The following is a 15784-nucleotide window of genomic DNA, read 5'->3' as shown; positions in this document are numbered from 1 at the left end:
ACCTGACTTCTCCTTGTGTACGACCCTCGAAGCTCAAAGCTCCCAGGCTGACCTGAGAACCATTTCTAAAAGGTCCATCGCGGCATTCAATGCCCTACTTGCACAGCTGCCGGGACACTACAGATGCCACTTTCATTCCACTTCCTAAATATTCATTGGATGCACCGCGGTCGATTTATCTATTACCTCCCTCTTTTTCTCGAGAAGCAATGGACCTAAAACACACACACAAGTCCACTCTTTCATCTCACAGTCAGCTGAGCTCAGACAGAAGTGCTCTGTTCGGCTGTGGTTTGGGTGGAGCAGAGGTGGCTGGAGTGAACAGAAGCCCTGATCCTAATCGACCGGCTCCAAGAAATTGGTCGAAGGTCTGTTTTTCCGCTCCACGTGTGCTGAATGGCGTCATGGACGTGTGTTTGAAGATTATCAAATTCATGAAAATCAGAGAAATTAGTGAGTTCGAGAAGTTTTATAACGGTGCACTGCAGCACGACAGCCACCAGGGCACATCTAAATAACAAGAAAACAAAATTGCATTATGCTGTATATGGTGCTGTTTTATGGGCACCTGGATTAAAGGTGTCATGATGGAAACTTCCCGGTTATTTTGGGAACCTCATATTTGATTGTTGAAGTTCTCTACTGGTCTAACAATGGGTTTCTCTGCTGGTTTAATGCGTGCATTATGGACATCATTTGTGTATTGTGTATTCTGGACATCACTTTATTTATTCCAGTATATAGCAGCCAGGTGACCTAAAATGTTTTCACCAACACTAAAGGCTCATTTATGCTCTCTTTAGGTATGAAGTTGTACACATCCATTTCACATGCTTCCATGCGTTCTTCACGTTGGTATTGTTGTTGAGTATAAATGGGCATCAAAGCAACATAAAGACATGTTAATTCCGCAAGTTGTACGCAATTGTTATGGATTTTTTTACTTCAATATTTTTTATCACTCTGAGCTAAGGTGAGTGTGCACTACTCTGCAAAGTTGTAACAAGACCGATGGCTCCTGAAAAAGTAGCATTGAATGATCGAACCAAAAACGCTGCTTGATGCAAGAGACACATCAGAAAATCCTGCAATTGAATCCATTTCCAAAAGCATTTTAACGTTGCTGGTTTTACTGCTATTTAATCTTGTGGCAGCTGCTGTAATGACCTGTTTGGAGGTTTATGCCAGTAATTATTCCACAAGCATTTTGCCGTTATGATCTTACCTCCTCAAGGTGCTTGTATATGTGTCTTTGTTTTTCAGCGGCTGTAAGGCAAACAAAACATAATGAGGTGACTTTTGAAATGAGTTATTTTTCCTTTCTACCCGGACTGTCCTATTTGCATTTTGGCAGTGAAAACGAAATATCACCAGACCACTGTGTTTGGAATTGTAATGTTCTTTTTGATAAGCTCCTCTGTATTTTAATGACAGTTCTCCAACAAGATTTATGCCTCTTTATTACACTGTCTATTGTGAAGAAGAGTGTTTTTATTCTTTTTATTTGGTGCATTAACGGTGTCCCGATCTTAGTGATTTTTATCATCATTGTTGTTTTTAATATGCAGGATCGTATTTTAGCTACATTTATTCAGATAACAGTTCTTTGTCTTGGGCGTTTCTTATCACCTATATTCATTGTCTGCCCTTCTCACTACTCCATGTCCTTCCTCCTCTCTCTGTCACCTCAATTTCAAACCTGCATCGTCCTCCGCTCCACGTGTCCAGAACATCTGGCCACCTGTCTGTCTTTATATCGTGTTAAGCTTGTCTCTCATATCAATGAGTCCTTCCTCATCTCGAGTGCTCCTGCTGCCGCAACCCCTTTTTATCATTGTTGTCATTGTCTTGTTAGCTGCGACTGCTGTGATCTTATATATAGTTCAGATATGGGACGGACTCTGGATTAAAGCATGTCTTTTTCCTCTTTCAGCTCACCAATATAACAGAGATCCACGATCAGATCAGTGGCATGGCTCGCTGTCCCTACAACCCCCTGCACAACTCCACGGCACTCATCACCTCCAGCGGCGAACTGTATGCCGCCACAGCCATGGACTTCTCTGGCAGAGACCCGGCAATCTACCGCAGCCTGGGCGGACTTCCTCCTTTACGGACGGCCCAGTACAACTCCAAGTGGCTCAATGGTCAGTCATGACTTAGTGTGGGTTGATTTGAAAGGTAAAACTGAAGATGCTGTGGAACACAGGGAATCACACATGCAGCGTTTTTGGAGCTGTTATTATCCACGTAACATTGTCGTGGATCTCACATGTAGAACACTGGTCAAACACAGAGCCCTGCTGCCAAATCTGGGCCACCAACTCAGTTTACTGTATGTGGCCATCAAGACCTTAGTCTCAAAAATGTAATTCACAAGTAATTTAATTTAAAGCACACAAAGACCATATCAACATTCATGCTCTCAATAATATTGTTACCTCTGAGGATCACAGTGTTCTGGCTTTGTAGTTTGTCCTATTTTCGAGATTGAGCGGGACACCCCTACATCTGTTCAAACAGATGCAAAACTGTGTGCACATTCCTATTCCTTATTTTAATATATAGTTGTGATCGGACCAATACTATGGGCTTATCTGAAGTTCCTCTATGACATGGGTGGGCTATTACATCTCCTAGGCGGCCATATTATATATTGGAGCTGTCACGAGGGGCCGTCAAACCTGAAGACATATGACAGAAATTTGTAAATAACATGAGAAAACTGCAAATCCAGATGTCTAAAAGTGTGATCAAGTAAAAATGGGTTTTATGATGAAATAATAATATAATATAATATAATATAATATAATATAATATAATATAATAGCTCACTTATACACATTTTATTGTATGTTTTTTCTATCTATTTAAGTAGTAAATATCAGTATAAAAGAGTTATCTGAAAAAGCATAAAATATAGCAATATAATAATAAAATCTCATTTATTTTGAGGAAATTTTCAGGTCAATTAAAGCAATTACTTGTCAAATTAATATGAAATTAATTCATGTAGAAAAATAAGTGGAAAATGAGGAAAGGCCTTTACTTGTTATACTGAAAGTGGAAATAGTCATGACGTATAAGAAACAGATTATTGTGGCAAACATTTCTAGCTCATCATTTTATAGATTAACTCTGACTTCATGAAAGCCATATAAATACAGGCAAAGGGCCGCATGTGGCCCCTGGTACAAACCTTGCCCAGGTCTGCTCTACGATATAGTGTGGCGTTCCGAAGGAATCAACGTTCTGGTGAGACAGGCTGGAGCTAGATTGTGTTCCAGAAACAATTTGTGTCGGAGGGGCTCCTCATTTTACTGATGTGTTCGACAGTACCGTATTGCCCTTGCCTCGATGAGCCTCTTACACTTCTCTGTAGCCCAGACACAATAATGCAGCCAAAGGACAGAATGGAGGGAAGCCAGATTAAGGCAGTAGAGACGTAGCTATCTCACCAGAAAATCCTGAGAAGTGAAATCGAATGCTCTTCAAAACATACTTCGATGACTGACCTCATTGACATTGACAGACAGCTGAAGGTGTCTGGCCTGCAAAGGCATTGCACAATTCACTTTTTGTCAGCAAGTGATGTTATCTGATTCACGTCTAAGCTATTTTGAAGAAGCGTATCAAAAGCCGACCACCATCTCCAGAACATCTGTGAGAAAAGACTTGTTTTGGTTCTGTAGCGTTGACAACCAGCACTGTGTACTGTAAATGCTCTTCAACAGCCTGAGCTCACGCTGTTTATTTTCCTGTCTTTTTTTGTAGAACCCAACTTTGTCTCCTCCTACGATATTGGGAACTTCACTTACTTCTTTTTCCGAGAAAATGCTGTGGAGCATGACTGCGGCCGGACAGTGTTTTCTCGAGCTGGACGTGTCTGCAAAAATGACATCGGCGGCCGCTTTCTCCTGGAAGACACCTGGACGACCTTCATGAAAGCTCGGCTGAACTGTTCCCGGCCCGGAGAAATTCCTTTCAACTACAACGAGCTACAGGGAACGTTCTACCTTCCAGAGCTCGAGCTGCTTTATGGCATCTTCACAACCAATGTGTAAGTACATTTGGACAGAGGGCAGAAGAGAAGGAGTTGATTTAAACTTAAATTTTGTAAATAAAATATTGTACAGCTCAATTTACATAGCTCTTATTCTCAATATGGATCATAAATAGTGGAAAATCTTTATAAGTGTGAATATAATGCCATTTAAATGGCTCATAGCCATTTAAAGGAGCAATATCTTTCATTGATTTAATTTTACGGACAAGAAATACTAATCTAATTTAATGTAGCGTTTCATTTAACTTTTAATAGCTTTGGAGGAAGAAAAGCAGAAATGAAATGAAATATGAAATATTTTGGTTATCATCATTGGTTATTTGTTTTAGGTTTTTTTTTTTCATTTTGTTTGTTTTTGTTTGGTTTAGTTTCTTTCAAGGTCATATAAATAAATGGTAACTAATGATGAAAAAAAGTCCTTTTTTAAAATTTCATTTCATTTTTTTTTCACTCTGACGTCGTGATAGCCACATAAAACAAGGCAAAGGGCCACATGTGGTCCTCGGCCCGTCTGCTTTAAGTAGTTCCATCATGTTAACTTGATCATGGAAGCGCAAGGTCACTGGAGTCCAGTGAAATATACACTTACTGTAGGTCACCGGAGTCTATGAAAACCTTGAGCAAAGATGTCAGAATGAATTACACAGCTGGGTAAAATGTACTCAAAGTACAACTCACTGTCCAAACTAAATTTCGATTGTGTAACTGGCACTTTTTCAACACGGAATTATCAAAACAGAATGTGATGTCAGTATGTCAATACTGAGGATTTTCCACTCGCCAATCACTGACACCGATCACATGGATTGACTATGAATTTGTAATCAAAATGATGAGACCTTCTGTGCACATGATGTGAAAAAAATGAACAATGAAATCATTTTAATTCATTTTTATATACCTCTTTAAGGAAGAAAAAATATAAAAACCTTGCAGAATGCCGCAGCTTTTAATTCGATGTGAGACGTCGCAGTTTGGTGAATAACGTCAGAGTGCCGTCTGTCACACGTGATCAGTTTTTGTTATCGGCATTCACCGATCATGCTGATATCGGCCGATAATGATCGGTGGCAGATTGATCGGATCATCCCTATCTCCCACAATCCCTCATATTTTTGCTAATCCTTAAACTTGGGCCCAGGATATTTGATATTGATATATCTGATATTTGCTTTTGATGCTCATATTCACTTGGTAAGTTCTTCCTGGTGACCTAGAATAACATTACTTCATCACATTTCAGCATATCGACCTATATCACCACCTCTCCTGTGGATTTGGAAAATTCCACATTGCCTGTCAGAAATGTCAAAGAAGGAACATGAGAAAGGAAAGTCTTAAGTCTTGGACCAACACATGGATAGGAAATGAGGACTGGCTTTGAAACAGAAACTGATCGACAACAGATGAAGCTTGATAATCATAAATTACAGAATGAAGTATGTTTTGGACAAATTAAGAAGACCTGCTGTTTTTTAAATAAAAAAGTTTCATAAAGATTTTCAAAAAAGAAAGTAAAAAGCATAAGAGGAGAATTAGAGGCCAATAAAAAATAATTGTGTGTTATGGACATTTTTTATCCATTTTTTATCCATTTTTTTATTGTTGTGTTGATTATTTTAATTCTGTCATATTACGCTAATTTTCATCTCACACAAGTGTGTGAAATAAACTTTCAGCCAGTCTCAAACAAATTCACCCTCACAGAACTTCCACTCGACCGCTCTGTTGAGTTTCTGTGGTGTGACACAGCAAGAGAGCTCAAGGTTCTCGCCGTCTGGGAGCTTGCCAGCCCCCTCATCAACCTCTCCAGGAAAACTCTGATCTGCCAGGATCAATAATGTGGCCGCTATGTGACCACTTTTTGTTCTTTTTTTTTTTTGCATCATTCAGAAGCAGTGGCCATATGAGGACGGGCTGTTAAGGCACACACATCATGCTAACAGGATGGACAGATGCCGGATGATAACTTGAAGTATCACTGTGGATGGGAGCTTTTGGAAACAGTTCTCCCGGCAACTTGACTGTTTAATGAGCAGCCCCATTAAATTATAATTCTCATTTGTCCACTCCTCAAGGGGCGTCTGAGAAGTTGTAGTTCCATTCATTATTGGTTCTGCAGAGTGAGAGTGCTGGGGCTTGTTTAATATGACTGCACCAGAGACCCAGCTTTATTTAAACTCCAAGACCTTACAGAGGTAATCAGATGAAATCTTAGTTCTATCCATCTGAGTAGTGACACTAGAGTCAGAGTTCCAGCGCAAAATCCCTACCATGCATATTTTTGACTGGGTTAGCGTTCAGTTCTTATTCATTCAGTGTCACATGCTATTCAACTGCGCTGGAATTGTTGAATCAAAAACATTAGTTACCGGTGATCTACATCCTTATGATGAAAGAAAAACCATGAACTCACTCTCCTAAACTTTAGAGTCAAAGAGTGACAAATGGTGCTTCACGATCGTGCCGACAGGAAACGCCTGAGTGTGACATTACAATAGAAACCCAATAATAGCAGAAGGCTGCCTCAATATTATATCCACTAAAGAGTTTTTAACTAGAGAAGATGAACATTGAAGGTAAATCCCATGAATATATTTGACTCTGGGCAATTTTCAAATCATTGCTATTAGTCAAAAGTGACTCAGAATAAAGATTCAACATGAATATATTGAATCAGAATGTTTCTTCAACAAGCCATTATCGTTTCATTGGTTTCATTCATTCCATGAAGATAAGATCAGCAGTGGGTCGAGGATGCCTCTGGGCTTGTGTAAATAAAGATGTCAAAAATATCAACTATATTGAAATGTAATTGAAATACTACCTATTTCTCTCCTCTTTAATTAATATGCTTTTCTCTCTGTCTTCCCTCTGCCCTCCCTTATCTCCTGTTTCTGGCAACTAGGAACAGCATTGCTGCATCTGCTGTCTGTGCCTTCAATCTCAGTGCCATTACACAAGTTTTCAATGGGCCCTTCAAATACCAGGAGAACTCGCGGTCCGCTTGGCTGCCTTATCCCAACCCAAACCCGAACTTCCAGGTAAGAGTCATTTGTTCCCGTCGTGGAGTACGCTGGGCCACTCTCAGATTCAGGTCTTTGTCTGATCTCTGAATCAACCGACTTATACTGTGATTTCTAGCAGTGACAAAGAAATATGTTTTTCAATGTAACAAATAAACTGTTTGTTCTATACAGTACTCAGTTAGGTCTCGGTCTTGGTCTCTCCCTACTTCGGCCCTGGTCCTGACTTGTTCGGGAGTTAGTTCATCTCAACTACAACACTTATTTATACATCTCATGTGATGTCAAGGATTGTACTCCTCAAACAACCAAAACACATGTCCTTTTCAATGTTGAGTCTGATCCCACTTATGTGAATATTGGCATAAGTGTAGACAGACCATCCTTACTTCATGGTGACTGGTTTTCAAATCCAATCTGGTCGGCAATGTTTTCAATTTATGTGCATGCTGGGGGTAATTTACATCTTAATAACTGTTTGTATCATGATACATAAATTGGTGTTCATTTTGACAAGCCGCAGACATTAATTTTCATATCTTCCGATCACCCATCGTAACAGCACCGTTTCCGAACGCTCATTATAACGTCCAGTGGTTTTTACTGTTTCACATAACGTCACCCTGTCGACGTCGAGAGAGAGGGTGACCATTTTTTGAGTGATTTTGCGGGGTGCTTTACCTGTAAATTATGGTGCAAAACAAAGTGAAGCCGAAATTCCCACTGTAGTGACGACATGGAGAGAATGTTTTATGAGCAGAACAAATGGCTCTGACAGAGTGAGCTTGGCAGATAGTGATGAAGCTCATCCGCCTACTTTATCTTGAGGGATTGAATTCTCCATGAGAGCTAGTTGCTAGTCAGCGACACACTCGCCACTTCGACACATGTTCCTCATCACAGGCGCTTCAAATACATCTATTCCAGGGAAGTGGGGAGTCACCCACACGCATTACCTGGAATGACATGGGCCTGATGCAAATGTGCTGGAGGTGACAAGTTTGATGAAAGTAGGTACATTTAGGTGAGAAATGGAAACAGCTTTCTTCTCATCATGCGCTAAAGCTTTGTCACGTCAGCATATATAGTCTGTGATTTATTCTCACCTGCCGTCTGGGGAGAAATAAGTGTTCCTCATGTTTGCATTGAAATATTATACATATCATTAAGGCATCCAGGACCCTCAGATTCTCAGCTGGATCCTCTCTTAAAACTAAGCCTTCAACAGAGCCTTCTCCTCTTGTGTGACCCACAAGTTGCACCTCCTGTTTTACAACACTTGTAAAAACTATATTTTCTGACCTTGGACTTTTATGATGTTTGTCTTGCTCTCTTACCTCCTTCGGCTGTCGTTATTTTATTCTACTGTGTAAGATGCTTATAAATGTTGCAGACATGCTTCTGCTCACATGTACAAGTCTAGAATCTGATGAATAAAGCGAGGAAACAGTGTAGTGGGTATCAGGTGCCGTCACAGGTGAGTATTTAACAAGTTCAAGTACAGCAGAATAGGCCATTATTTGAGTATTGGATAATGGTATCGGTATCAGGACATCCCTAATAATAATACAAAAGAGAAGAATAAATCTCACTTAAATTGCAGAAATATTAAAAGCGCTATCTTTATTGGTTATCAAACTTCTTGCCCCCATAACTGATAAAATGATTCCGAAGCACCACACTAAGATAGATCAATCACCATTGAGGTGTGAACTCTCTGAAGAGTTATTTTACCCACATTTCCATGTTTTCGTTATTTTCTCTCTGTTTTGGTAGTGCATTCAAGATAAGCCATTGCCAATGTAAATTTCAAAAACACAACGTTCCGTGACCGTGTCGTCATCATTTCCTGGGAGATGTTGTAGAGACAGGTAGTAGAGCCACTGATTCTTTGACAAGAAGGTTGAGTTGGTTCTGAAGATGATGGAACGTTCCTGACCATAACTCACATGACTAGTGTTTGGATTCCAAATAAACGGCCAGATGGTGATGAGGTCCATCAGTCTACGCCACTAAGTTGGAAATTTCTGATGAAGAATAAAAACAAATGTACTGGCCACTCATCCTTCTTTTTACACATTGCACGTCACCATCCTTCAGGGCTTCAATTTCCAGAAACGACAGGGGTACTGATCCATCGCTCGTTTTGGGAAACCCTCTTCGCTTCTCCTCTGTCATCCTGGGCAAGGCCAGGAACTGATGTGGATAAAGCATCTGCGTCATTGCGACTGTAGCTAGTCAGAAGGAACTAATAGCCATCCACGGTCCCTCCACCGGACCAGCCAGGTTCTGAATGTTAGCTTGAAGCAAATTAATCCAAGATGACAACGCCTCTCCGGTCTGTGTTGTTCCATCACATTAAAGAGATTTTATTTTTCTCCACTTCTATGGTTTGCAATCTGTCAGGGAAAAGGCTTCAACTCAACCTTCTTACCGCTGCCTTGGAGCGTTCTCTCCACATATCAAGCTACCATCATTCCAGTATAGAAATCACCTTTAAAGTACAGACGTTTTTCTGCAGTGCATTGATGAAGCATGTTATAATGCAAAGTGATAAATTGCATAATGGACTGGAGGAGTTGGTGTTGCAAAAACAAACAAACAAAAAAACAATGCATCAGCAACAAATATGCATATTGAGGAGAAAAAGTATTTCTCACTCGAGCAATTATTCGCTCCACTTCCGTCAGCAAAGGTCTGTTCACTTGCTATTTATCTAGGAAAACAAAAGTAAAGTTTCTAAACAACAAAGTTTTGACATACTTCGGTCGATTGGTTTCTCTGCAGTGTGGAACCATCGACTCTGGCTCCTACGTGAACCTGACGGAGAGAAACTTGCAAGATGCGCAAAAGTTCTTGCTCATGCACGAGGTGGTCCAACCTGTGGTCACCGTGCCGTACTTCATGGAGGACAACGTTCGCTTCAGTCACGTGGCGGTGGACGTGGTGCAGGGGAAAGACATGCTGTTTCACATCATCTATTTGGCCACAGGTAGGTCGTCCCGCCATCAATTCCTTTTTATTCATTCCCTCTGGGAAATAGAGACACAGACACAGGAAATAAAAATCAATGAGGAATTCAAGCAACTCTGATTTAATTTTAAACCTCGATACAATCCTCAATTGCAGAAGAGATGATAGGTACTACTTGTTTGGCCCAAAGGCACTGAGAAAGGCTTACTTATCTGATGTGGTTGAGGACGGTCTGAGTCGAGTCCCCCAACCATAGATTCCACTGTTGAATGTTGCAGTTCAAAATCAAGCAAGGAGACTCAGTGGGGAGGGGGACTCTATCGCAGGAGGGTGAAAGAGCTATGTTTTTCCATTCTAGTTACACTTTATTTCTCGTCCAGTCCAATTCCTCCAGGTTATCTAATGTGTTTTTAAATTTGTGTACTGGTGAGCAGGTACTGTTTGTTGCTGTGACTTTCCTTCTGGGCCCATTAATAATCTATCTCAGACTCCACTGTATTTAGAAGTAGTCACACTGTGCGCCTTCATAACCTCCTGCGCTTCACCATCCCTGCCTTGTTGGGCCTTGCAATTGCAAACTATAAACTCAGAACTCAGTTGAGTTGATTTGGTCTGCCAGGTTAATACTATGACCAAATTCTAAGCATTATTATTTATTACTCGTGTCCAAATCTGTCAGGTGTGACACCACTTTACTCCAGTTTGTTAAAGTGCCAACAGCTGCGTGTTAAAATAAGACAGAAAGGCCATCCCCCCTCTCACTTTCCCAGGATCACTGGTTTCCTGACGGTGGGACAGAGGTCAGCGACAGGTGGTGACAGACTTGTCATCATCAAGCGTTGTCGGTTAAGTGACCGTATCTGAGCGCCGTATCTGTGCGCTTCCAAACTGATTGGAGTGACCCACTTTGCTGGTCCAGTGAACGATAGGTCCACCGTGACACGTGAACATGACATTCACACTGTTACTGTTGGGTGTTATTTTAGGATGTGTCCGGCACCATTCAAGTTTGCAGCAGCTGTGTTTGTCATCTTCCTGCTGATACTTTGCTCTCATTGCTTGTGTGGGACTGTAATGTAGAATGACACAAACCAAAAGCTGTTGAAAACATCTGAGACCCGGCCAAAGGCTGCTGGCTGGGGCTCTCTCTCTGCACTGTGGCCATCAAAATCTCAAAGAGCCAATGTGGTCCTCATAGCATCATCGGAATGCTTGAAAGTCCTCCCTTAGAGGTGACAGCACGTGAGTTCTCTGCATAGGCAAGACATCTTGACGTCCCTTCTCCCTTCACGCATTCATCATTTGAAATAAACATCGGCGGATTATTCGACCATCATATAAGCCCACTCTGATCTGACAGGGGTTCTGGTTTCTCATCTGTCAGACCTCTGACCCCATTGGCCGTTTCTTCACCCTGCTAGTGAATGTGTGATTGATTTTGTTTATCCTTGCACTCCCTCACTTTATCACCGAGGCAAAGCTTACATAACATAGAGGTCAACTTTGTTTCACAGGGACGAGAATATTTCAACGTGTTTTTCTGAGTTCACCAACTAGCATGTCGTGTTGAGATTAGAAATGGAATCGAAGGCTTTAATACAAAGGAAAATGTTTTTTTAAATGTCAGAAAATGCAATGAAATGCAATGAGTTAATGTCTTTATTCATCTTATAATTCGATTTCTTCATGCAGTTGCTCTATTTAGTGGTTGGATAGAGGCTGTTAGCGAAAAACCTATTCTTAAATTGAAGTTGAAGAGGAATTAATGCCTCAAGTTTGATTTTTTTTTCTACTTTTCCTGGTCATATTTCTCTCATATAAAGTGAGTAGCTTGTTCTCTGAATGACCCCTGCACACACAGATGTTATTTTAATTTACTTTTTAGGTGAGTGGTTGTGGACGTGCCGCACTTTTTTCTCTTTCATGTTGTCATGTTTGTGAACTATGAGTGATGAGCGGCTCTCCATGGAGACCCCTCACGCCCCTCATATACTCTCCTGTCTGTGACAGATGCCACCTGCCATTGATGCTACGTAAATTCCCAAAATGTATAAATAGACTGACAGGCTGGAATGGCTGTTGAGTATAGCCAACAAGCACTTGTCATTTACTTCACACTAACTACAGTTATTTTTCATGCTGAATGTATTTTTGGTTGTGTTTTTCACAGCAGACATTCAGTCTCAAACCTGTTGTGACAGTCTTTCTTTTCTACCTTCATTTTCAGATTACGGCACCATCAGAAAAGTGCTCTCCCCGCTAAATCAGTCCACCGGCAGCTGCCTATTGGAAGAGATTGAGCTTTTCCCACCGAGGAAGAGGCAGCCGATCCGGAGCCTGCTGATTCTCCACAGCCGCAGCGAGCTCTACGTGGGTGTGAGGGACCAGGTCATCAAGATCCCCCTCAAGAGGTGCAGCTACCACAAGAGCAGAGAGTGAGTTGAACCAACACACACATGCACAAACAGGTTTATCACCAAGTAAACTGCGGTGAATAAACACTGAAGTTTTTAAGCTCCTCACTCCATGATATGTTTTTTTATCTGAGAGAGACAGGCATGTGTGTTGGTCGGAAGCTTCCGCTCAGATTTAAAACCCAGTAAATCAGCTTTTGTCTGAGCGGGCTGAGGTGTCCGTCTTCCTGTCAGTCACCCACACATAGACAGTTCTAAATGCAGATCAGATGAGTTTGTGTCCTTCAAAGGGACTCGTGGGCCAGTCATGAACAGCATAAAAAAGTAGGGCCAAGCAAGATGGCAGCCAAACGTTTGACACAGTTGGGACGTCTAGAGCCTTGTCATGTTCTGCATCACCAGTGATTGGAACAAACAGCTGTGGCGCTGTGATAGCTTTGCTCACAAACACACCTGATCACTGCTTGAAAGTAATCAAAAACAGTTCTGGAGAAGGAAAGGAAAACCGGTGACACTCCACATGATTCCCAGACTTGGAGTAACATCCGACTTACGATCCAGGATCGGTTCCAACCAACCACTCGTAAGTCAGATTGGACTGTTGTAAGACAGATTGGAAGTCGAATGCCATTTAAAATGCCCAACGCGAGGGTTATATCTACTACTGTATAGGATACACAATGTCATTCTGTTGCGTTTTTAAGCAACTTTTTCTATTGAGTACTATTATATACCAAGCTGTTTACAGCCATAACTGTCATATGCGATGCCGACTGGCTGCAGAAATTGTCGTACGTGTTGCTGGGCTGCTACGTGTTCATAAGTACGGGTGGACGTAAGTCGAGCAGGTCGTAAGTAGGATGTTACTTGTATTAGATCTCACTTATGTGTCTGTGCTGAAAGTAGTACTGGATGCCTTTGCAGCAACTTGTGTTTTTATGTCTTGTAAAACAACAGCGACTCGACTTTCATTCCTGCAGAAGCGTGTCAGGTGTCATCGATGCCTGCGGCTCTGACGTTAGTTATTACACTGTCACGCTTGCTGCTGATATACGGAGCGAAAACATCAGACGTTTTACTGCCCTCAATAAGACAAAGGAGACAGAGGAAAGATGAATATTGACATGGTTGCTGCCGAATTCTCAGGTATTATAACTCTGACTGATTTTCGATTAATGGATGCTTCAAGCCAAAGAAATATTGAGTTGTGGAATAGTTCCATGGTAAGGATACACTGTAATAACTGCCGAGGGAGCAGAATTACAAGTGAAGAACATTTCCTCCTACTCCTTTCAAATATTTCCATTGCTGTTTACACTATGTTTGGGTCCATCTTCACTCCTCGGTCCCACCCTAACCACTCCTAAATTCCTCTTTTTTTATTTTGCTTTCAAGTTCTTTCTATGAAACCAGCGCCATTTTCACACCGACATTCACATTGCGTATGACATGTATCACCTGTGTATTCCACACCAGGCATGAATCCCTGTTGTTATTATGGGGGCGGTAAAAATCATCCAATGACTCAGAATAATAAGAAAAAAAGTAATTTCAACTATTTCTATTATGCATCATGGTGTGGTAAGGTGAGTGCTCCGTATTCATCTTCCCAGGAACATCATCGCCCCCACACCCCTGCTATGCCTGGAAAACTTTTTATTTATTGCATGTTAAAGCCATTATTTCCCTTCGATTCCAATTGATTTTCCAATTGCTGTACTGTAGCACTTTACAGTTTAGATACTGGCAGTCAGACAATTACAAAATACACGACCGCCATAATTGTTCATGTTTCCTCTTTAAAAGTCCTTGTTTGAACTTGCGGTGGCTGGGAAATGTCAGTGCCCACCTCACTTTGCCGTTTAAAAGTTTAATGTATGCTAAATGTCGGGTCAAATCTTCTACCACGATATCATGAATTGATCGTCTCCTGTTGCCTCTTCAGTGCGTGCGTTGGGGCCAGAGACCCCTACTGTGGTTGGGATCTCCTTCTGAAGAAATGCACCACGTTGGAGGAGAGTGTACGAATGAGCCAGTGGGAGCAAAGCATCACAAAATGTCCCGTGAGTATCCCTGAGCTGCTCTCGGACTGAGCCAGGTAGAGGGTCTGTCTACTTCTACATATTTCCTTTACACACAGGCTCTGCCTCAAATGAAATCTCACATTCATCTGCTCGCCACATGGTGTCTGCTCTCTGTGTTATAAAAAATCTGACTGTCAAACAAAGGCTCAACTTTAAGGGAGCAGCATGTTCCCCATGAGATCTCCAGACTGCTTCTCTCTCTCACCCCTGACTCCTTGTTGATTTGGGAAACAGCTCTGCCATTATTGTTTCTTTCAGCAAATCTTGTAAAAATATGAGGGGTGGAGAACACATTTTGATCTTCTATCTAGGGAATGCTGGTCTTTTATGTGGAACTGTGAGCAGAGCTCTGGCTTGAAAACTAATGTCACATGCCTGTATGCATGAAGACATGCGCATGAATGTGCAAAAACAGGCGGTTTGCCAAAGCATAGTCATGTGGGTGAGATTCTCCTGCGTCAGTGCAGATGAGGTTTCAACATTCAGTGCAACACAAAAAGAACATGAATTCCTTTCGTTTATCATACTTAATTTTGTGGTCTATTTTGAAAGTGACTCGCACTGAGCACCTACCTCGGTCTCTGCTACTCCTGTGATGTATTGTAGGTTCTGACATGACTTGAACTCTCGGTCGGTTGTTGTAATAAACAAACCAAGAACGCATTATTTGCCACCTGCAAGTTTCATTTTCCATCATTTTCATTTTTTAGAACTGAAAGTGTGATTCATTTGTCAGTAGTGCGCTGAATTGGGATTTTAAATGTATTGAATGTATTGTTGTATATGTATTTTTATACGGTAACACTTGAGAACACATATTAACTTCATAACGTATCTTAACAAGAACATGACAAGACCATTTATACATACTGTCAATAGGAATTTTACTATTTTGATTTTTTTTTTCGTTCATAACGTCATCAAGATCAGTTCAAACTAAACAGGTCTGAAGAGGAATAAAGTGGTAAACACATCAGTATATTAACATCAAGGATGTTTCATTTAAACCGGCCTTTTCAGGCTGTTCTGTATTCTCCTGCAATACTGTGTCTGGAGGATCGTCCCCAAATTGAGTTGTGCCGGCGGGAACAGAACATACAAAATGCCATTTGCCGCTTGCTAAGGTGCAAACAGAACACTAGCAGTGAGGAACACGACTGAGGTTATATAAAGTCAGTCAAAACTGAGGACCCTAGGCAGCTGGATGCTTTTCATATACTG

General features: G+C 41.3%; 1 protein-coding gene across 2 annotated transcripts in view; it reads left to right on the top strand.

The window, feature by feature from the left end:
• Positions 1–15784, top strand: part of sema5a (sema domain, seven thrombospondin repeats (type 1 and type 1-like), transmembrane domain (TM) and short cytoplasmic domain, (semaphorin) 5A) — a 116498-nt gene that overhangs the window by 56447 nt on the left and 44267 nt on the right. For both annotated transcript variants that reach the window (XR_008414167.1, XM_053859690.1), the window contains exons 7-12: positions 1934–2147; positions 3775–4060; positions 6975–7110; positions 9880–10084; positions 12293–12500; positions 14425–14542. Coding sequence is in view for 1 of the 2 variants with exons in the window: in XM_053859690.1 (XP_053715665.1) it covers positions 1934–2147; positions 3775–4060; positions 6975–7110; positions 9880–10084; positions 12293–12500; positions 14425–14542 (1167 nt within the window). In the remaining variant the exon portion in view is untranslated. The remainder of the gene's footprint in view (positions 1–1933; positions 2148–3774; positions 4061–6974; positions 7111–9879; positions 10085–12292; positions 12501–14424; positions 14543–15784) is intronic.

This window comes from Synchiropus splendidus, chromosome 3, assembly GCF_027744825.2.
Source record: "Synchiropus splendidus isolate RoL2022-P1 chromosome 3, RoL_Sspl_1.0, whole genome shotgun sequence".
Taxonomy (NCBI): domain Eukaryota; kingdom Metazoa; phylum Chordata; class Actinopteri; order Syngnathiformes; family Callionymidae; genus Synchiropus; species Synchiropus splendidus.
The sequence above is the reverse complement of the archived record's forward strand: the minus strand, read 5'-3'. Positions and strand labels throughout refer to the sequence as shown.